The sequence below is a fragment of the Varroa destructor genome, unplaced genomic scaffold, assembly GCF_002443255.2.
Source record: "Varroa destructor unplaced genomic scaffold, Vdes_3.0 BEIS01001373.1, whole genome shotgun sequence".
In the NCBI taxonomy this organism is placed as follows: Eukaryota; Metazoa; Arthropoda; class Arachnida; order Mesostigmata; family Varroidae; genus Varroa; species Varroa destructor.
Window position 1 is genome coordinate 1 of NW_019212826.1, and position 23,097 is coordinate 23,097.

The 23,097-nt window shown below is 35.8% G+C and overlaps 2 protein-coding genes across 6 annotated transcripts; one reads left to right on the top strand and one right to left on the bottom strand.

Annotated features, from left to right (window-relative positions):
• Window positions 1-2,452: 2,452 nt before the first annotated feature.
• Window positions 2,453-7,613, bottom strand: LOC111255234 (uncharacterized). Of its 5 annotated transcripts, none has more exons than XM_086976536.1 (4): window positions 7,467-7,613; window positions 6,395-6,529; window positions 4,837-4,944; window positions 2,453-4,597 (listed from the first exon to the last, which is right to left on the bottom strand). In XM_086976536.1, the coding sequence occupies exons 2-4, from the start codon at window positions 6,516-6,518 to the stop codon at window positions 2,712-2,714; spliced, it is 2,118 nt and encodes a 705-aa protein (XP_086832662.1). In that variant the 5' UTR covers window positions 6,519-6,529; window positions 7,467-7,613; the 3' UTR covers window positions 2,453-2,711. The 5 variants fall into 5 exon arrangements, with proteins under 5 accessions (XP_086832662.1, XP_022672711.1, XP_022672709.1 ...); XM_022816976.2 differs by having other exon boundaries at window positions 6,395-6,662; window positions 7,467-7,569; XM_022816974.2 differs by having other exon boundaries at window positions 6,395-6,662; window positions 7,383-7,519.
• Window positions 7,614-13,757: 6,144 nt separating this feature from the next.
• LOC111255235 (2',5'-phosphodiesterase 12) lies at window positions 13,758-21,262 on the top strand (the record flags this gene model as incomplete). Its single annotated transcript, XM_022816977.2, has 8 exons — window positions 13,758-13,915; window positions 14,201-14,384; window positions 15,305-15,440; window positions 16,372-16,583; window positions 18,969-19,108; window positions 19,652-19,791; window positions 20,606-20,734; window positions 21,096-21,262. Coding segments are annotated over exons 1-8 (1,266 nt in total), but the record flags the coding sequence as incomplete, so codon positions are not given.
• Between the last annotated feature and the right edge of the window lie 1,835 nt (window positions 21,263-23,097).

Sequence of the window (23,097 nt, forward strand, 5' to 3'; positions counted from 1 at the left end):
AAAAATATCGGTGAAGACTGCAGTCAAATTGTTCAATTTGAGGATGACGCCAACTGCCGGTACGGTATTTACAGTATTCAAGCTGTCTGGGAACAGTTAAGCACTCGAGATTTAACAATGATAGACGGAGTTGGACCTGTACTCCTAAAATGGATATTCCGTCCTCCCATTTCTACCCGAAACCGCCTGGTGTATTTGTTGATCCATACCTCGTTCATTCATTCGTTAATTAATATTTGGCTAGCATTAAGTTAGCAGCGACAGACAATGATACTCAGAAACAAAAATAGTTGTCAGCAGAAGTAACCAGAAGAAGTCTCATCTGGCTTGCAAAACAAAAGAATCCCGCAAGCTAGATTACAGATGGAACATATACTGCAAACATATTTATATTAGTAAATACTATAAAACGAGTTGCAGTATTATTTTGGGCAATCAGCCAAGTTCAATAAGTAAATCAGCTTGTTAGGTCAAATATTTAGTTTTTTAAAGTAAGGTGAAAGTCTTAACAACGTCAGCAAGCGCCCGCACATATCTTTTCTACTTTTATTTGATCTGTTTATTTATCCAAACTAAGTAAAAATAGACAGAATTGATGCATATAAACCTGATATTATTTTTAACAATCTTGTGACAGACTTTCACGCAAGATTACACTAGAAGATGATTATAATAAATGTTATAATTATGCTAAATAAAAGTGTAAGCAAAAAAATTACAACCCCTCTTCTGGATTGAATTTTACAAAAATAACATATAGGAAGTACTGAGTTACTTCCTGAAAAATTAGGAGCCGCTATCGACAGGATTTCTCAGGTAATTTACGAAAGAGACGTCCCATCAGTACGGTTGTGCTTTATGTTAATTCATTCTTTCGACCAGAGTAAGAATTTAGAGTGTTTAAGGTTTCAGTTGAGTTGAGAAAAGGTCTCACCAGTAGAAATTAACAGCTATTATGGATGAACAAAAGGTTCTAGTCACTATACTTCAATATAAAATCTTTAACGTTAATAAGAAAATGAAGTCTGAGTGTATCAACTTTGGTTTTAATAGAGCAATTAAGAGAATAACCTGTTCAATTTTTTTTCAATGAAAAGTCTGAAAACTTTAAATATGGACGTGTCCTTTTTTAACACAATAGGAAGTCACCTGACCAATAAAAATTTCTTTTAAAGCAAATTTTTTGGACATTGCGACGTTGAAACTGCGTTATCCATATAAAAGAATAGCGACAGATTTGTAGATCATAGTGGGACACTTACACATCGGTACATTATATCTGAACAATTAGTAAAGGACTGACACGGCAAGATGACAAAATGCACACTACATCCAGAATTTATATAACGACCTAATGGATTGAATTAATCTAATCTGTAATAATTTGCGGTGACATGATTATAGTTCCGTCGTAAATAAGGTAATTAAATCTATTACGGGAAATGCTCATAATAGCTATCCATTATACAAATAAAATGAATGTTTCGACTTCTTCCTGTGGTACTGTTGTTAAGCATTTGCCTTTATTTGCAAATATTTCAATGAAGTAAAATCATAAAGCTCGAAACCTCTCTAATAGACAAGTAAACATCTTTGTGTGATTAAAGTGGACATGCAGCACAGCTATTTGCTATATCTAATTAATAACTATTAAAATGCTTACCTCCATCCTATCGACAACAATACAATAAAATCGCGATGTCCAAAACAGCTTCGTTTGTCTTTTACGTATGGCCCGAGGGCATCTACGTTGAAAACCACTGCGCCGGAGATACCTTAGAATCCCAAACAGCTTTGGTAATCCGGCAGCTTAAACACAGGGCTGAGAAATAAGGGAAAATGCAAGGAAAGTCATTTTTAATCATTTGGAAGTCGGTGGCTCCCGGGGACGGAAGGACCACTCACCACCAAAACGGGACTTCCTGTATATGGCTCACTTGACCGCTCTTGAGACGCACGTTTACTCCGGGCTATTGATATTACCAACTATGGTGCCGTTACGAACGGCTACGAGAGGAACACATCATCATAAATTCGTCATTTCAATTTGTCACAATAGTACAATAGGGTTCCATAGGTAGCGCAACTAAACTGATTTAAATTCAAGCATTAAAGTGCTATCACAATTGTTCCTGCATACAAGGTTGAAACTGTTCGTTAACATTTTGTACATAAAAAGCAACGAGGAACACTCTTCAAATAACATTACATAACCACAATTAATAAAGAACTGGTCCTTGAAAAGTTACTATGAATAAACTCTAATTCACATAAAACTTATGTAAAATAATTCAGGCGGACCTTTTGGTTTTGTCTGGTCACCAAAGTAGCTTTCGCTTTAGCCCACAACTTCCCTGCGTAATTATCTACGTATTTGCACTATCGTACCTTTTCTATCCCGATTTATACATCACTTCGACACTTCTCTAGTTCGAACAATGGTGGCTTCAAATTAGTAAAAAAATAATATTCGTGTTAGCCTTTATTTAATACATCCAATATTATACTATTGGTTAGAAATGAATAAAGAACTCAGGAATATTAGACTGGCGTCTGTCTTCACAGCGCTAAATTGGCGAAAGCAAAACCATGAGTAAACCTAGTTAAGTTTAGGGAAAGCTTTTGCAAGAGCGGACCAAATCTCAAGAAACCGCGGAGACTTTAAGGATCAGCTTCTGCTTTGTGCTTCATTTATTTTTTAATGGATAGCTTTATTTGCAAATAAGGTTTCCATAATATGCCGTTATTGTTTTGATTTTTTTATTTAGCAAATTCTGCTCCACTTCAACTCTGCCTAATTCGCATAATTGTTCTAGATTTGTGTTCCGGGGCACTATAAATGCCAGATTTGGTGACAAAGCCTGATAAACGCGAAAGATTTCTCTAAATTTAACACACATATCGTCAAGTTTAAATGTGCCCTTGTTTTTATATTCCGGACCTCCCCAAGGCGGACTCATGAAAATTGCATCGGGTGCTACTCGCGGTACGAAGTGTTCCATATTTGCAACAACAAACTCAACCTTTCGATCGACCCCATACACTTTTGCGTTATTTTTAGCCATTGCGATCCTATTTACGTCAATATCAACAGCAAGTACAATTGGTGAGCGCACGGCTAACTGAATTGTGTTACCTCCAACGCCACAAAATCCATCCATGGTCAGCATACTTTTCCTCCTGCCACGAGGACACAATCTGTTTGCTATGTGTTCCGCAATCTTCTCTGGCGTAACGCTAAACCATCCCTCGTAATCCATTTGGATGCCATCATCAAATTTACGAAATAATCGATAACGTTGGCCCCAATACTTGGCGATTCTAGCATCTTTCGGAGCATCCTCAAGTGCGTCAGCACTAATACCATTGGGATCCTTCTCGTGGTTATGGCTCTCCTTCTTTATTTTTTTAAGCTTATGGTTTTTAACGAAACGTTGTTGAATGCTACAAAAGCCCTCCGACATAGACACTCCAAAATCACTCAAGGATAACGGTCTTTTATTGCTTGAAGTTTTACCCTCTTCTTTTCTTGAACCCTGCACTCCGGTTTCTGAATCTCCCTGACTAATCATCGATATATTTTGCTCATCTGTACCAGATCCGATAGTACCCTGCTTGATGGGTCCCGCCTTCGAATCCATTGATATGTTTTGTTCATTTGTATCGAATCTCGCAGAACTGGTTTCTGAATTTCGCTTCTCCATGTATCCCTCATTCGATTTCGTCAACATATATTGTGCATTGGTACCTAATCCCCTAAGTTCTTCTTGAGGCACAAGTTTATTCATGAGCGCATAGTATAAGTCAGTAGCCAATTGCACCCATAGTTTTTCCCATTCTCCGGAGTAGAGGTTATAATTGTCAGTCGACGATAGCTTATTCTCATCCGTGTCCAAACCGACGCCGTCATCACGGCTTTGACCAGCCACCCCTAGTTCAGTTGTTGTAGGATGCGTCATGTACTCTCCATACCGCTGCCGCCACTCTTCTTCAACGATTTGCTGCCAATTGGTTGACCAGTATTCTTTGAACTCGTCAAATTTCAATGATCCAGGTATGGGAACTTGAGCAGCAGTAATTGCGTCAGTCAGTAGTGTGGGGCTACCGCATGCTTCATCACGTACAATCAACTCCATGCTTTCTGGACGTGATGACCTCGAGAGGCTCATACGTTCCGTTGACGAACTTAGATCCGCGAGTTCCTTATCATAGTCTTTTTCCACCATTTGGCTATCCAGTTCGGCCACGATGGCCTCGTCACTTAGCCGACTGAACGTCTTTGCATGACCAAAACTAAGAGGGAGCCCAAGTTCTAGCATGTTTTGTTGTTCAGGAGATAGAGCTACAGGAAGGTGGTCACATGTCCAATCAGGCTCACAGTCCATGTGGTATGACCGTGTTAACACAAATTCATTTGTCGACGTCTGACCTTTGAGAAGCTTGTGCCACACGTCGGTGTCGTGAATTCCACAGGCAAACCCATCGGGTGTACAACGGCCATAGTGATTTTCATGGATTTCAGAGGGCTCTTGAAAATATACACGAATCTGTTGATCTTTAATGGTAACGGAAAATGAAGTACTTGCACAATAAGTGTCTGGAATGGGACATAATTATGAACATAAAATTAGGTGCTAAATGATCCATTTTAATACACTTTTTTGGATGCCATACAACTATCCTTGAAATCTTTTCAGGAATTAGTTTTCAAATACTTAATGACTTATAGAATTTCAATGAAAAGTATAATAATTGGTGTTATTTTATTATTCATATTAGATTTAAAATTGGGATTATCGAATATTAATAAAAAAAAGTTATTGCTTTTTAGCTCACCTGCAAATTGCTCTACGGTATAGATGTTGTTGTAGATTTCTTTGAATGTTCCCTCTTTTATGATCCCCTCCTCGATGAGAGCCTCCAGCGTTTGATGAGCTTGTTTACCTGGCAAATTGAAATAAATACGAATAAATATTTAACGAAATCTTGGACCTAGTTGAAACAAAATAGACTGTTATGAAGCAGCAAAATTTCAAAATACACTTAAGAAAAAGAGTTTTTTTAATTACCATGCTATAACAGATTTCAAATGTGTTAACCCCAGTGTACAACCAAGAATTGAAATCATGCGTGACTATTTAAAATGGTGGGATTGGGTGCACCAGGCGTTTATCATAAATGAAAGCCGAAAATACAGCGTCGCAATAATGCAGCAACATTGTCGTAATACTAATAAACACGTTATTATTTATTTAATATGGCAGTATGAAACAAGTATTATAAACGTTTACATAAACAAACAGTATTGCAGTGAATGAACATGTGTAAGAAAGGTATGGGGCTGCACTCGTCAGTGCATCACCAGTCTATTTTAAGTGAAGGAAGCGATAAGGATTTAATGTAAACAGACCTGGCAACTATAATGAAAGGAGATGTTACTCCCATTAATAGCCTGAGATAGGAGGAAAAAATGAAAGCAATAGAACATGTGTTCCACTTTGCAATCTAGTGCAAAAATCGTATTTGAAAGAATGTTGGGAGACGTTTAAAAAGTGTAAACTTTTATCTGTGCATTATATTTCAGTTACGAAAAATACTATACGTATAATTTCTTTCGTATGCTGAACGAACCAGTCACTAGAGCCAGCAGAGAATTTGAGTGAGGCAAAACGAAATGACGTTTCTGTACGGCATACTCTGCTAATGTCGCAGCTTTATCTTTATGAAGACCGTCGGCGAGAGTTTTTTTTGTTTCTTTTATACATTAAGCTCTACAGTCATGATAATAATTGGTACACCAGGTGCTTTGCTTTCAAGTGCTTCGGTGTCTTTTAATTTCACGTGGAAAAAAACATAGGATTTTTTAGCTTCAGACTGTAGCGAAGGGTTGACGCCACATGCGTCCCGGTTTAAATCCGTAAGGTCATATATATGATCTAATTCAACCTTTGTACCTACGAGTTTACTAATGAACTTGGTAAGTATCAATGTAGCATTTTATTCTTCTTTATTGTAGCGTTATTTACTTATAATTACAATGAATCTAAATTACTTGTCACCTATACTTGGCAAAGATGAAACAAGATGTGGAACAGATATTAGTAAGTATTAGGAATACATACGAACACTTAGTAGTGTAAATAATGTCGTTTAGTAGTCGACTCTTTTCTGACTAGGAACAATTAACTAAACACTCAAAATAAGTTTGTCAATAGGTCACACAATTAACTGAGTAAGTTAGTCTTGGAAACTGTAAAGCTGAAAGATTTTTCAGCTTGATACTTTAATTCAGGGATTTTTGCTTAATTATTTATTTTTATTTAACATACGACGCCGTTCTACTATGCTTTGCTTATCTTCCATTGCTAACTTCAAAACAATGAAGATCACTCACCGGCACAATTGAGCACCATGAGACACATCCCCTCAGCTGCCTCTTCGATTTTTGGGAGAACGATTCGACGACTAACCAATACGCGGTCGCAACGAGCGGCTCCGCGTAATATTTCTACCATCATTACGCAAAACGCTGCAACGATTATGTGCTTAAAAACGGTGTAGTTTCCGTCAAATGAGTTCGTCGTTTTGCTCCCTCGCGAAAGTCGCGCTTTGCAAAATAGTGAGACACACTGTTCACAAACAAGCAGACGACTTTTCTGCACCTGGCCGGTCTCAGATTGTGTAAGAAACAGACATGAATCACATCGTGTATATATGTATATATATATATATATATACAAGGACGATCAGACTTGCACGTGGCCATTGATATTGTTCGCGACACGAACGTTTAATACGCTCATCATATGGTACTTAAGCTTTATCTTCGTTTATATTAAGTGTCCTAAACTAATAAACATTTTATGCCTACAGTAGAAAACTACGAGTCTACATGACAGTTAAAGAGGCTATTAATATTTATCTACTGATAACAATGGTTATATACTTTCGATAATATACCCAATTAATAATTTATTACTGACGTAAATAATCCATCATAAATATTTCAATTGTCTAAAGTCTTTCTCAGAACTCTCGAGCGCAAGTCAAAAGCAAATACGATCTGGGTAAATCCGACATAACTAACTATCGAAAAGATTAGCAGACCTAACATTTAGATTTTTAAGTGAACGAAAAGGACAAATTAGACGAACGTGTATAGAGCCATATGTTGCTGATAAAATTTTCACTTATATTAAAAGGAAACGTACCATAGATTAGTCGCAAGCACCACTACTACTGTTGTTCCAATAGATAATTAATACAAGTCCTGCCATTTACGCTAACAGAAATTAGGTAAACATCCAGATTTTAACTTGTTTGGATATTTTAACAATGTAACTTCTTTATAACAAAAATGATCACCCGCTATAGGGGCTTACATTTACAATGAACTCCAGCTTTCTCTTCGTTAACGCGCAGATTATTACGGACTTAAAAGGTTACTCATTTTTTACATGGCTCACCTTTTCAAATCCATTATTTAATTTACTAATGAGCGACTGTGATCGTTTTTAATACTAAAAAAAAATTATGCTAGCAAGCTTCTGTTTGCTAATAAAAGCAGACGGGTATTATAAAGCGGCTAATTTCAAAGACACTCGGGTGCGTTCGTCTGGGATGTTTCGTTCTCGTCTGACACCAGGCTATAGAGTAAGACCCAGACAAATATCCACGAACAAACAAATCTATGCAGCTCATTCATCAATTATTTTCAATCCTTGTTATTATTGGTGTTGTTGTGGCAATGGTTCAACGTATGGAATGCGCGAAAGCTGGTTGTCCGACTGATGCTGCTACAGTCGATTAAAATGATCAGATGGCGAACGAAGGTTCCGAGGAAGTTCTTTAAATGTATCGAATTTGATTTCTAATTACCTGATTGGCAGGGAGTTAAAACTAAGATATTATTTAATAATTGTGTGAAGCACATTGACTCGCGTGCGTATAGTAGTGAGATTGGTTTTCGTTCATTGTGTATGTAATGTGCGGGAACTGATTCCAATTACGGTGTTTTACCTCACGATGGTTCTTCTGAATTTTACTCGAACATTATCTACTCGTGAGCTGTAAGTGAAACGCGCATTTATCAAAGGCACTGATATGCGGACGATGCATTATGTGTCATAAAATAGAATTAATACCGGCGACACTCCTTCTTTATTATCTTCTTGACAGGCAATTATTGAGTTTTATTTGCCCATTAACACAAAAAGTTGTACCACGCGTTTCTTAATAAACAATAAGTGAAGTTTAAAAACCAAGAAACATCAACCCCGTGGAAGCCAGTAATGCTGATTGAATTGGAGAAGATGTAGTGAAGTATTCACTATTAAAGTTTATATTTAGAGTTAGAGGCTACGTTGATCCATACAGGTAAATATTTGGAACTGACGGAAGATTGGAAAAACTAATAACTGAATAATAGAAATCTTGTTGTGGGTACGTATAAGCATTTATTTGGGAACAATTTAATAGAAACCAATTGCTGGTTCAAATTTGAGCGTTAACAAATGATTGCTATAGTAAAAATCGTGCCATTTTATAGGTGTGTTTTAAGAAAAACTGAAATAAATCAAGCGAAAGCCACAGACCAAGAAGTAAAGGCTTGTACGCCAATGGTGCTTAGACGTGAGGTTCAGTAATTTATTGCTAATTATATATCATTAAAAAAATCGATCATTTCTGTACGTATGCATTACCCCCAGGTCTGATTTTATTTTAAGTTATTTTAAGATTGTTTTCTATGCAGATTTACAAGTTTACAGGGCTTTTATTCTGTTATTATTGATTCACCTGTCGATTTTTTAAGAGTATGTTTACGTACTCTTGGACTTGGATGGAGGTAGATTTTCGAAACACAAATACCGATAAGATAGTTATTGCCGCGCCATAAGGGGCGAACCTGCATATATTAAATTGTTTATCAGGTTTAACACAATTTGGAATGCGATAATAAAAAAGTATCGTCGTCACACATATAGCCAAGTCACAATTCTTTTGCTCATCAATGCCGTATCATTATGAATATACGTTTACTTTTAATCTACTTGAAAAAATCAGATGCTATTGTGGCCAATACCGTCTTTTACAACTACATTCCTGCACAGACTAACGACCATAAGTAGAAATGCCGAGGGCTCTTGAAGTAAAGGCTACTTACGAGAGTTAGTGCCTGCCCTTCTGTAGAGTAGACGGTCCAAAGTTCGAAATTTAAACACTTTTGTTGCGTCAATTAGAAAACTAAGGATAGTGTAGTATGTAAAAATAAGGCAAGAAGCAATTCATCTTAGGGCATAAAACACTGTATATGAAACCAAGAGAAGCACCGTTTTAGTGTGTTCAAATTTTCGATATATACATATGATATATAAGCTCCGTTCGAGCCATTGGTCCGGACCGAAAAATTCCGGCTTCGCAATTCATTTAGTCTAGTATTTAAAAAAAAAGGTTTTTGAGTTTTGCTTTTAGAATTTGTTCATGTACGCGCAAACTGCTACTACAAGAGTGAAGCAACAGAAGGCAAACGCATTGCGCTTCTCCATGGCCTTCGAGTTTTTTAAAAAAAAAAGTGTCGGGACACCTTCAGAAAAGTTAAGTAATTCGTTAACTAGGAGCCCCAGACTGGAGAAAAACAAAATCATTTTTATAAGGCAACTGATTTGTTTCTTATGATAGAATATATAAAACTATATCGTTTACTAAAACCCTTATAGATTTGATTACTTCTTAGATTAGGCGTTAGCTAAAATCAAGTAGAGTGCCCTGTTGTACATTTCAATGTGTTCTGAGAATAATGGAAGGACAAGTAACCGCATCAGTTATATAGTTATAAGCGGGAGCTATGTTTTTTTAATCTGTGCACTTTTGACTTGAGAATGTACGTGCTCTTTTTATGATGCCAATAAACGGTACCGTCGACAGAGCCTTATAGCATTTCATAAGAACGATGGTTCACAGTTGCACAATACATTCTAAAATGATTCATGTATTTGAAGTGTTTTACATTTTGTGGAGGGTAGCGATTCTGAAATTATAAAGCGCATTACAACAGAGAAACGCGGACCCTTTGAAGAACGTCAGGCAGATTGCTTATATCATAGCTGATTATAATCCGGTAAGAGCGGTTCGCTAGATAAGAACAATACAAGTTTAGGGTACTGTCATGAGTATTCAGATATTTCATAATTTCTAGCAACAGATTATGAGCTACTCTATACAAAACGCATTCATAAACAATATATATATAGTAGAAAAGTGCACGTGCACTTATATACGTTTTCAGTCTTGACACATCCCTAACAGTTGTATACAGGTGAAGGAGTGTGCAATAAAACCGTATTTTGTGAAAGTGGGATTGACGGATTGTGGAAACGCTGCTTAAAGAGTGTATTTGCCAAATTCAGCATATTGCATTATCTGAGACTACGACGATTCGTTGAAGATTTCACTGGGCTTGACTGTGATTGATGGTCCCATAGCGTCCTATAGCGTGGGTTAGCTTACGCAAAGTGATGTTTACAAGTGAAATTTCTTTATGCGTATCTCTTAACTGAGGATCAAAATCACCGCTTTCCATCATACCCTTGAATTTCGTACGACCATAAAAAGTACGACCACCGACCTGGTGCTCAGCTGCTATCATAAATAGCTAGGAGTAATTGTCCCATGAGCACGCTTTTTGTTATACTTCCGCTGAGACTGAGCCGAGTCATGCTATATTACTACTCCAATTTGCTCCAATTTTTTAAAAATTTCCAAAAACAGGAAGGGGTGCCGTCGCCGTTGTGAGTAAACTTTTCAGCTATTGGGGATATTTTTTATTGATAGAGATTGAAAAAGGAGGACGAAAGAAGCGAGTCTCACGAAATGCTGGTTACGTTCCGCGGGGGTTAATAGTAGTTCATTGCTAGTGATATGATGCAGTTGTGCGCGTTATGTGCGTAAATTATCCGTGCAATTGCCGTTTAGTATTACGCAGGTGTACAGTCAGAAACTATCGAAACAGCTTTCTAATTACTTCCACGTTCGTTCTCGCACTATTGAAACCAACATGGCCATGCAACGCGCCCCCTGCTTGAATTTCGGACGAATTCGTTTGCTGATCGGAGATTGACCCTTGTCCGGCAGCTGCTTTAAATCTTACGACAGATAAATCTATGCTATGTTTTATTGTTTACATGACTGACCTTTTACATGACGAACACGAATCGTTGGTCGAAGAAGTTTCGCCCTAAGGTTTTTCAGACAAATGGCAAATTTGTTTTGATGGTCTGGTTGACCTATATTTTTTACTTAACGCACATCGGACTTCAGTGTGGGGGCTAACATCTCTAGCAGTTGAAACCAATTGAAGAAAAAACGTTTGTTTCACTTATTAGCTGCACAAATCAGGTTTAAAACTATTCCAGTACTTATCGGTAATGCCAAGAGCGTGAGCCACTATTTTTACTTGTGACCAGTAATAGCGAATGTTGCTCTCGAGAACTGCTTTAAGCAATCATTATTGCCATAAGGATTAAAACAATGTTTTGTCATGGCCATTGAGACGCGACAACGCACCTTTTGAATTGATCGTTACACAGTTGTTGAGTGACAAAATTACTCGAATATGCGCGAAAACATATATAGGGCTCAGCTCTGAAGAGATAATATGTTATGCACCATGTACTTAGGACAGCGTGCGTAGCTATTCCAGCCACATCGGCAATATACTCGAGGAAAGCGTTCTTTGCAGCGCGCATCCAGGCCTAATCCGGACCATGTAAATTCCCAACATTAAACCAAGTGACGTATGGTGCTGATTCATATATAGAGTTCTGCATGCAAATAATGATTTTGTAACATTTGCTCTTAAAAAGATAATTTTGCGATCCAAATAAAAATATTCTTATACCATGAAAACATTTGGGAATTACTGCCCGTTTGTAAGGCTAAAATATGTCGTACTCGTATATTGGTAGATAGAAAGAAACATTCAGGTTTTAAGTATATTCAGTTGAGTACCGTGTTTGTACTGCAAAGCCACTGCTCAAATATTCAATTCAATCTTTATAATCAAATTATAAAAATGCCAAGTTCAAATGTCTAGGCGCTTTCGTGTAACACAACTGTGTGCCAGTGCGTGATACATTACACTGCCATATTGTATGTCGCCACTTTTTAAAATTATTTCTGTTTCATAATGTATCATAATGGTAATCATAATAATAATGGTAACATAACAAAGTAGAGTGCTCTATTGATATGTAAACTGATGTTAAGTTTTTGGAATTTATTTCCATTCCCTTTGTACGCATGCAATTTTTACAGCTTTTTGAAATGCTAGTATTAGATATAATAATTGTAAGTTTTCATTATCTTAGTAGAGTGATATCTAACATACCGTGGCAGACGTTTGTCTCAGATTTAAAATAGAAGATCATATTATTATTGCAAAATTGATCTGCCAACACTTCAGATTTCGACAATAATATTGATAACAAAATTAACAGTGCACGATGGATAACATCTTCATGATGATACTGAAATAATGACTTACGCATTTTAGATTCAATTAAGACTTTTTTTTTATTTATTACCTCCATTATCCAACGATATTAAGTAATGCTTAACGGCTCAAATACCAAACACGTAAAAATATACCACCAAAAAAGGTATTACCCCACTAGCGTCTACAGCAATATTCGCATAGTGCTTAAGTCGAGTCATTTTAAAAGTTCTACCCTACAGGCAAAGTTGTGTTGCTGTTTATTCTGTTCTTGTGGAAATTGCAGCAGGCTAAAGGTTTTCCGTAAAACGCATGCAGTTCGAAAAATATGCCCACTTATCTCGTTAGTAGCTAACTTGCGTAGAACCTTTATTATGAAAAATAAGCGTATAACTTAGTTATTTAAGCTGCAATACTCCAGATATTGTAGATTCTTGTCTTGGAGAATATGTGGCGGGCATAGCCATGTTTGTTAGATTACATGTACGATTTTAATATATACGAGATAATATATATATACAAAAAGATGTGACAGGCTTCAAGCTAACAATTGCCTTCCCAAGGGGAACAGACCACTCATAATTCTCTTAATCTACCATTATTAAGAAATTAGCTAAACAAAGAAAATACATTTCTTCAAAGTAACTAGAATCTTTAGTTATAGTCGCCTTTAAAAACGTGAAAGTTCATATCTGATCCTCTTTGTGCGTAAATCGCGTGAGATAAAACAATGCATTTCGTGTGATTTCGTGAACATTTCTGAAACATTATAGGATGCTTATTTCCTATTTTCTGGTCATTTTGAGATAATTAGACCCTGAATTAATGCCATGTTTCATAATGTTCAGTTTTTGAAATTTTTTTTTCTGTTCGTAGCATTTGTTTGCTTAGCGTTACAATCGAAACATTTTAAAGTAGGTGATATAACGTAAAGCAACTTAGTAGAATCGATTGCAGTTGTGTAAAGAAATGTGGGTTTAGGTTCGCACTTTTCTAGTTCTAGGATTCCTTTTTAGATATGTGTAGCTTTTGTTCTCCTGAACATAAGGACTGGTATAATTTATCTCTATGTATTCTTGTAACGATTGCCAAATTTCCTACGTTAGTTCAATAGTGCAATTTTTCTATATATAACTTTAACAAACTTCTACTGTAAGAAACCTCAGCTGTTTTCTTAATGGAACAAATAAATAATTAATTGTTATTAGTTTTGTGCTCCCTTAGTGTTCAACGTTTTACGACCTGGAATAAACATCGTACTATCATGATGTGCGCTAAGCGACAAGCGCGGATGGCGTTTGTGAAGTTGGACAACGAAAAAAATCGGCTTTCTCTTTCGTTTAAGTACGAAAGTGATTTCGTGGCAGATCGTTTGTTTACTATAAACCGTGGACAGGAAGAGCCGATAGAAACGTCTTTAACCAGGTAGGACCGTTCGACCAATGGTCAGGTAACATTTTTTCAATTTTTTAATTGTTCAGCACATTCGTGTGTTAAAAGCAGTAAGAAGAGCTACAAATAATTTGTTTATTGCAGTACGCGACGTTTAAAACAATGAGTACAGTAAAGAACCCACAAGAATTCAACATCTATTACTTTCTAAGCTTACTAAAATTCTACTTGTTGGTAATAAAACATAATGATTCGATGACTCACACTAATCTCTGGAGATGTTGGCGAAATAATTTGCTTAAACCTATTTGATTGCAGGTTGCAAATGAATATCACAGGCATCGCTATGAAGAAATTTCGCAAGCAGAAACAGAAACCACGTGCACAGGAAAATATATCAAACAGTAATGACGCTAATAAGGGTTGTTCATCTAACGAGAACACAAATAATGGGGAAGATAAATTAAAGCCTTCGATCACTATCGAAGATCTCAATGGAACGGTAATAGTATTCTTTATTTCCTATCAACCACATTAATCACTGTGAGTTTTCTAAAATTAAATGTGTTAAATGAAAGTGATAACCTTGTTTTACTCTCTTAGTTATGAAACAGCACATGCTAATTTTGTGCAATTTCACTGGACCTTTGAGAGATTTATGACAGAGAAAATTGTAGAATCCATATTGGTCCGTGTCATATCTATTAGATATACCACCTGTGATCACAGCCTGCATCGGAGGAACACTTTATATTTTATTTTTTTTTTTATAATAAAGCATACATTGGGTGTGGAGCAGACGATGGCAGTAATCTGCTCGTGCCTTTAAGGCATTAACCCGTAAGTGACCGCAAAAGACTTGACGGAGGCGCTGTGATTACTTAGTGGTGCCCGGAACCTTAATTTTCTACATATTAGTTCCCTTTAACTTTAATATAGCTTACCATATAACAGTGATATGTTTGCGTGTAAACCAAAGTATGCGAACCGGTACCAGACATACATCATTTTGTACTGAAGTCAGTCATCTAAAGTGCTAGATATCGACAACACCAGACGTAAAACTTTGAACAGTTTAAATGTAGATAAAACCAAAGCGCTGTATTATATTTATTGAAATCCTGTTGGAATAACGTAATACGAATGCTTCCATGACAGTGTAATGGAGATGTGTTTCTTCTCTAAAGTTAAATACACGTAGTGGTCTAGGTTTGAAACCGGGCATATACACTCGTCATATTGAAAGTGACGGCTAATCAATTCTTAAGCAATGCCTAACGATTTTAATCTTGGACGTGAAAGAAGCTTAAAAAAGAACAAACTAACTATCGTTGCCCGTAAACCAAGTTCAACAAAGAACAAAGTTTGGTTATCTTACTGAATGTAGAGCTTTTGTTTGTCCTATCTTGTGATTGGTACTAGATTATAGAACCGTTTATTAACAATCGGGAAGCATTCCGTACCGGACACGTTCTCAACATCGATGGTAAAAGGTTTCCGATTGTCGTTGATGCCCCTACTGTGGTACGCATAAGTCTGCCAAAAATTATGATGACAGGTTTGTAAAACACATTACTATTAAGTCCATTTCGAAAATGCATTTCGAGATACCTGAAATGCCTCGAATGAATCCTGAATCAATAATGTTTGTCTATGTAGGTAATTCCTGAGTAAAAGAATATTAATCTCATATTTAATAACCTAATAAAATATAGTAAAATATTTTTTTAAGAGGAAACCTAGAGTTAAAGACGCTTCATGGGTCACAACAAACAAAGAAAACACCATACTACAACATCTTTTTCTTTCTCGAGTTTTGCTGTATAGAAATGTTCACTAGTCTGCTATTATGAAGTCCATAATACGCGTCTTTAATGTACATAGATTTAAAGATCATGATCTAAAGATGTTAGATCTTACTTTTGATAATTGGGCAATAACTTGTTAGATTAACTGTACATACATGACTCATTCTTAGTATTACTGTTTAACGAAAGGCGGGTATCTTTTTTTCGCGCGGGAGTTCTAAATGTAAAAGTCTTTAACATAGAAATAACGGCGAGCGGCAATACATATAATAATATATTTTGATGATAATAATAACATAACAGCAGTTTTAGTAACAATAGTGATCCTTTAACAAGCGCCTTATCTCCTTTAGATTAGAGACTCGATATCTTTAAAATCTACTGACCACAACTGTAGACAAGATTTGGGTCTAGAACACTGTGATTACAAATAAAGGAGAGTAGAAAAACAATAACGTGTGTTCAAGCTATATTGTATCAGCACATTAGTTAGAGCGGATTAGTGCAATTATCTCATCGTGCAATAATGCCTGAATTAAGAAAAAATAAACTAGGCACTATCCATTTTCATGCGTGAATTATTCGTATAAATGAAACTAACTATTCGTATAGGATAAATGGAAATTAACTTCAGCCGAAGTTGCTTTTTCTTTGCATGCTAACACCGGCATACGATGGCAGGATTTCCGATTCAGGCCTATGTAACCTTAGAACACGCAAACCTTCCCGACTGCGTTTTCTCATGGTGGCGTAATTCAGTAAAAGGCGAGACATTCGCAGACTACGCAAAGGATGACATTATCAAAGACAAATCGCAGACATGGCTTAGGATTCGTGGGGAATCTTCAAGAACATACAATGCTCGACCTGAGGACGTCGGACACAAGATTATGGTACATTCAAAAATCAATTATATTTGAACCTAGTTTTTGTATTATATGTTCGTAATTATTATAACTCTATAACGTTTGCTTGAGTCAACTGAATTTAATATATTTATAAGCATTGTGATAGGTTCTAGTATCCACTAGAAGTATCGGCCTCCATGGCTTCATCATAGAAAAATTACCTTCATTTTCTCTTCTTTTTTTAATCGAAAACTGAAGTACTTCTAAATATTTTGGTTCTAAATGAAATCTCTGAACTCGTGCCAAAAGTATCAAAAATGCAAAGATGAAAAAAGCAATAAAATTAAGAAATACAGAAAAACACAAAAAAGCGGAAAAAGTCAAAAAGGCTAACGATTATTATTTTGGGCTTGCATATGACCCGAGATACTTAAAATATGGTTCTTTGTGCCTGTAATGTATGCTGATTTAATAAACTCAATTAGTTAACGGAGCACTGACAAGAATTGAAAAGGTGTTCCTTTTCGCCTACGAAATTTAGTAAACGTTTCTAAAATAAACAAAATTGTTAATATATAGGTACTGCAAAATTTTGTGCTTTGAAGAGGTAAATAGAAAGCTTTGTGAACGTAAAGTAAGTATTTCAGGAATTGGTAGATAATGGCTAACAGTACAATAAGCGTTACAAAAGTACCGTGCGAAATGTTCTAGTTGGAAGGATACAGAAGACCGATGGCCTTATCTCAAAATTTTAATAAATAGTTCTGCACCTACTATTGGCCAACGAAACTGTTGTCGATCGATCTCAGCAGCAACGTCTAATAACATCTACCAATGAAAGTTGATTACTGAACATATTAATGAAGTACAGAGATGTATCCATCGACCTAAAGATGCAACTCTGTATATAAATGAAGTGGAAAAACAAGGGTGAGCATGTGAAGATTAGGGATCTATTGCTATCTCATCTGCTTTCGGTACGATTATTAAAAAAAATATTCTGAGTTTAGTAGATCTTCTTTATTTAGATTCAGAGTAGATGTAAACCACCATTTACTCATCGTTTACTTAACCCTCGGAAAGCCTTTTATTCTGTAGTTCCTACCATACTACGGCAAGAAAATTTTAAGCATAGATTTTTCCTGACAACCCATGCAACTTTATCCACTCGTCTATTAATCAGCTGAGATCGATAGTTGAGTAGCGGCCCTCTTTCCGTCTCAGTTAAGTTTAGAATATCCACCGACTGGTCTAACTTCTTTCATGTTATTCAAGTTATATTTTTTGTACGCGGTAATACTTTGATGCTTATTTATGTTAATTTTCACAGGATGATTAGATTTTTGTGACCTAGCCAATATGTTTAATGACCACTAATTCAATTTGTATTAATTCCACTATGTTTCAGGTAATGTGGCTTGCATTTACAATGAACCTATAAATACGATTAGGGGTTTGTTATAAGTAGCATAGCAATGATGAAATTACTACAATTAAGGATTAAAGTGACTGTAGCTATTATGGGAGGAGGCTTTAAACCAGAAATCTTATCTACTTCTCTATAACTTATTTTATTTTAACATTAATATCTGTTATGGTTTGGAGTACTTTGATTTAAATTCTGATAATTCTAAAATTCAAAGAGTTTCCAATTTATTTCCTTTACCTATCCTCCCGTGTAGTAGCCTTAATCTTCTATTCCTTCTATTCACCAAACACAGGGCTTGTATTCTTGCTTGTTTAATCTTTCAAACATATCTTTTTACTCTTGTCGATATCGTAAAATCTTTGAATTATACTCGCAGTCGTTGTTTTTACCTCTTGTAGTTGGTTCTTTCTCATAAGAATATTGGCCGTATTTGTCTTGTATGGTGCTATTCCGTAAAGTAATCTTGCAACCTAAATACAGGTATTTTCAACTTTAAGTTCGCATTAAGAAAATACCTGTTGGGAGGATTTATCCAGAGCCGTTATGCGTTTTATTGATAGTTTTAACTGTGTTAATTGATTGAGATAAGTTAAAACGTTCAAGTTTGGCTCCTAATCGCTCTTATATTTCTAAAACATAAACATTTAGAAGACAAAATTTATCAATTCAGTCAATTGTCATTATGTAATCAGGTTTACGATGTTCCAATTCGTAATTTATGCTCCCAGTACATTTGACAACTGAGCAGTTACGAAGCTTCTGAGGTATAGTTTTGCAGACGGCCTAAACGAAGCTTTCCTCGTTGGCCTATGAAACGAAAAAAAGCTGAACGTGCTCGGATTAAGTGACGGTGCACGCTCTCTGTAAACCCATAACTGAGTAGATAGTAGTGATAACAGGAGCCGATAGAAAGTATAAGAAATCAATTTACTGCGAGATGAGCGAATATTCTTTAAGTTATTCTACACATATATGTGAAATGTTATCGTCGTTTCACAAAGGTCTATTGTGAACCCCGATGTGGACCGGTTGTCGGCGTTGAAGTTAGTGCAGTCTCTTCTTCAGTCGTTAATACCCCACCCGAGAGGTGCGCTTTTGAGGACCGACATCAACTTACCCCAGATATCTTACCGGACAATATGTAAGAGTCAATTTTATGAATATTTTGCCATGCACTAAGTTTTGGAGGTAATGTTTTGAGTATAGGACCATAAAATGGGCAGCTATATTAAACTTTGTTGTTGTTCTTGCTGCCATTGTCGTTAAGAGCGGCTGGATATTACAGAATGGTTATAATATGAGGCGGATCTACCTACTGTATTCTTGCATTTGTGTTGCCAGCTTTTCTTTTCTACTATGAGATTATAGTAAAACTGCATACTTTTTCATTTATTTTCTTAGTATAAAGACAAAAATAATATCCCTTATTACTCTGAGGCAAAAAGAACGCAAGCTTGTTAACGCAAGCTTTTTCGTGCAAGGTCTTTCTAAAATGCAGTATAGCTAGAGCTGTATTAACCTAAAAAATATCACCTATAAAATATCTTGTAGAGTCTAAAAATTCCGCCTAAAATTCTATTATCAAAATTTCCTTTTGTGTGGACCCCTTCTCTTTCTGCGTACCCGCCTGAATCAGTACTTATTCAGTAGCTATTTTACAACTAAAATTATACTTCATATGCAGGTTCAGAGTTGTTTCGTACAACTTGCTGGCTGACGTTTACGCGCGCACAGAGTTTTCCAAGACTGTCCTATTCAATTATTGTCCGAGAGATGCATTAGATTTCGAATTTCGGAAACACCTTCTCATAAAAGAAATACTTGGTAAGTGGTTAAATAGTTATAATTAACCGAAAAACACATTTCCACATTAGTATTTAGATACTTATGATGACCGTGGGTTGCGTTAAGTCTTAAAGGAAGTCTAAAGACTGTCATCAGGCGCTTCAAAGTAACAGCAAGCTTTACTTGCATGTTAATGATAAACGTACCTAATTTATCCCTTGTATAAATTTTCACGTATTTTTACTTTTGCAAGTCCCTCGATTTTCTTGAAATTTCTTTGATTCTCATCTTCCAGAAGTACGGTTATGCATTGGTGGATGCGACTGCACTATACAGTAAATATGGAGACCCTAGAAAAACAACGTGTGTTACGTAGTTTAGTTGGAAAAGGTAGTGATATGTATAATATTGACAAAGGCTCTAAGGTTTTTGCAAAACACATAAAATGCACAAAAGAAAAACGAAATTCATTGCTGCTTCAATAGAAGTTTTTTTTAGAATAATTTAACAACTGTACATTTGGTATCATATTTTAACACCTACATGGAATTATCAGTGAAATTAAAAGCGGGAATAATTTAAAGACTGTCTGCGCGAATGCTTGCTTAAAAAGTATAGCTACTTGCAAAATTTATGCTAGGTTTTCCTAAATCGCTCTCAAACTAAGGTCATTGAAAGCTGAACACATTCATCGTGATAAGATTCTAATCGATACGAAAAGTATTTTAACTAAAACGTTTATTTAAAAAAAATATTGTTATGTTTTTGTGTACTGCCAGCAGCATAGAATGAAAAATATTATTACATAAACGAATCCTTTTATAAGACAAGCCTTTACTTTGGTTATTTGCAGGGTACAACGGGGATGTGTTGTGTTTACAAGAGGTGGATCGAGGCATGTTCAAACACGAGTTACAGCCCTGTCTTAGTCTGCAGGGATTTGACGGGATTTATTGCGAAAAAGGAGCTGAAGGCGCTGAAGGTAAGGTTGCGCAAGCAGTTAACACGGTATTAAAGATAATTTTCTATTTGTTCTTATTTCTCGACGGAAAACACTTAATTTGACTTCGAACGATATTAAGTTAGATTCGCTGCCTTTACTATTTTTATAACCACTGGTTCTATTAGCTTTTCGAACTCACGGTCGAATGATGGAAACCGTCGTACACAAGAATAAAAGAAGGAGGTGACCTTACTAAATAGTTGGCACTAACACAATAAAATTCCCTCATACAGTTAAATCCGAAACTTTGTTCGAAGCTTAGAAATTAAAAACTCAAATCATAAGTAAACGTAATCTAATATTTTTCTCTTGCTCTACTTTTTTTTTATATTTTATCCAGGTTGTGCGGTTTTCTATCGGAAATCCAAGTTTTCCTTAACAGAATCTAACCGAGACGTTTTGTCGGAAAAAATCGAAGAAAAAGAGTGTCTGGCTGATATACGCTGCGTAGTTGAGAAGAACCTAAAGCTCAAGGATCGTTTAAGAAACAGGAGTACGGTCCTTCAGGTACGAATTACTTAAAGTCAAAATTTCTACCATATTATTACATTTTAGTGAATAGCCCTTGTGTGTTATTATTAAATAAATTATCGCACTTTATTATTATTATTATTATTATAAAAGAGTCTACCCTTTCATAACCTGACCTGATTAGGGATTATATACAATTTGTTGTCACACAATGTTTAGGTATTTCACCCCCAAACAACTAAAAGAGAGGTCTACCGCAGTAGGAATGATTGTTATCTTGAATAGTTGACATCTTTGGGCCGTTGGGTTCTCTTACAGATGTTTAGTTCGTAAGACATTCATGAGTTCGGTGCAGATTGTTTCAAAAACTTGTCTTTTTGATAATATCTAAAGTAGTGCAATATATGCATAAATATTTAATGTAAAATTTCTCGTTTTGCAAAGGCGATACATTGGCACAAAAATTGATATTGTGTAAAAGTTAATATTTCGCTGAGATTTTAGTAACAACTGTAATGACAATGAAAATTTCCGTCACGCCGTTTGAAGTTATGTTGATATAAAAAAAATATAAGTTGACAAATAACTGTTAAGTAAAATAAGTTTATGTAAGATAGTTACAATCAAAGTAACAGTGCCGATAATATATGCTATGAAACTAGAAGCGGTTTTTTTCTTTTAGAGGATACCTATACGTAATTATATACTAGTGGGTCGTGAGCAATAAAGGTACATATTTTTTTTTCTTAAACTAAATCATTTAAAGTTCACCATCTTTAAAATCATCGAGAATCACTAAGTTCTATAGAACTTTAAAAATTGATATCTTCCTGTCACACATTCGCGACACTTGTCCCCTTACCCCGGTTATTGCTAGGGTATTTATGAAACTCAGGATTTTTTATGGCATCCACAAACATAGAGTTCATTCAAAGTGTTGGTAGACTTTCCTTATAGGTCTAACCCTCACTTCCGACTCACAAATATTAACCTTATTGATAATTTCGCAAGTTAAAACCGCGTCAGCTTGCTCATGCTTTGATCGAACAGTCGTCGTCTTGTGCGCGATTACGTCTCATGGATTCACATATTGTTATTGATTTTTTATACCTATGTTTTCTTTATACATATACGTAAACTATTCTAGTCCTTTAAAGAGTTCCACATAAAATCAGTAGGGATAGTTTTGTATCTCGCCTAATGACGACTGCTCGTCAAGACGCCTTAAGAGAATTATGAACCATTTTTAGGATTAAACGGCTCATAGTTTTCCACCCATTAAAGTACACTTTTAAGTACATGCAACTGATTTTCATGAATAGGTGGGTTAGTCAGCATTTTTACTAAATTAAATATTTCAATGGCAAATGGTTTTAGAAAATAATGGATTGTCTTCTAACGCTTCTTAAACCTCCTTGACGAGTTAGGAACAAATGTTTGAATAAGACAAACGCAACATTAAGTTGTGACAACGCAGTTACGCACGGATTGATAATAAAGCCTTCATTCTTCAAAATACATATGACTTGCCTAAATTTATCATGGGTCTTAATAGAGTGCACAATCTACTATTTATATTTGCGCACTAGCTGCAATTAATACTAGAAAAAGTCGAATACATTCACATATCATATTTTGGTTCTGAGTGTTTCATTATAACATAATCGGTTCATTTCAGCGTGTATTGCTTCGCCATGTGGAGAGCAAACGTGAAATTTTGGTCTGCAACACGCACTTGTATTTTCATCCTGATGCAGACCACATTCGGCTTCTACAAGCATACATAAGTGTACGGCTTGCGGAAGAACAACTTCGGAAAGTAGATGAAAAGGTGTATTGTATCCCACGTATATTTTTATTAAATATATATA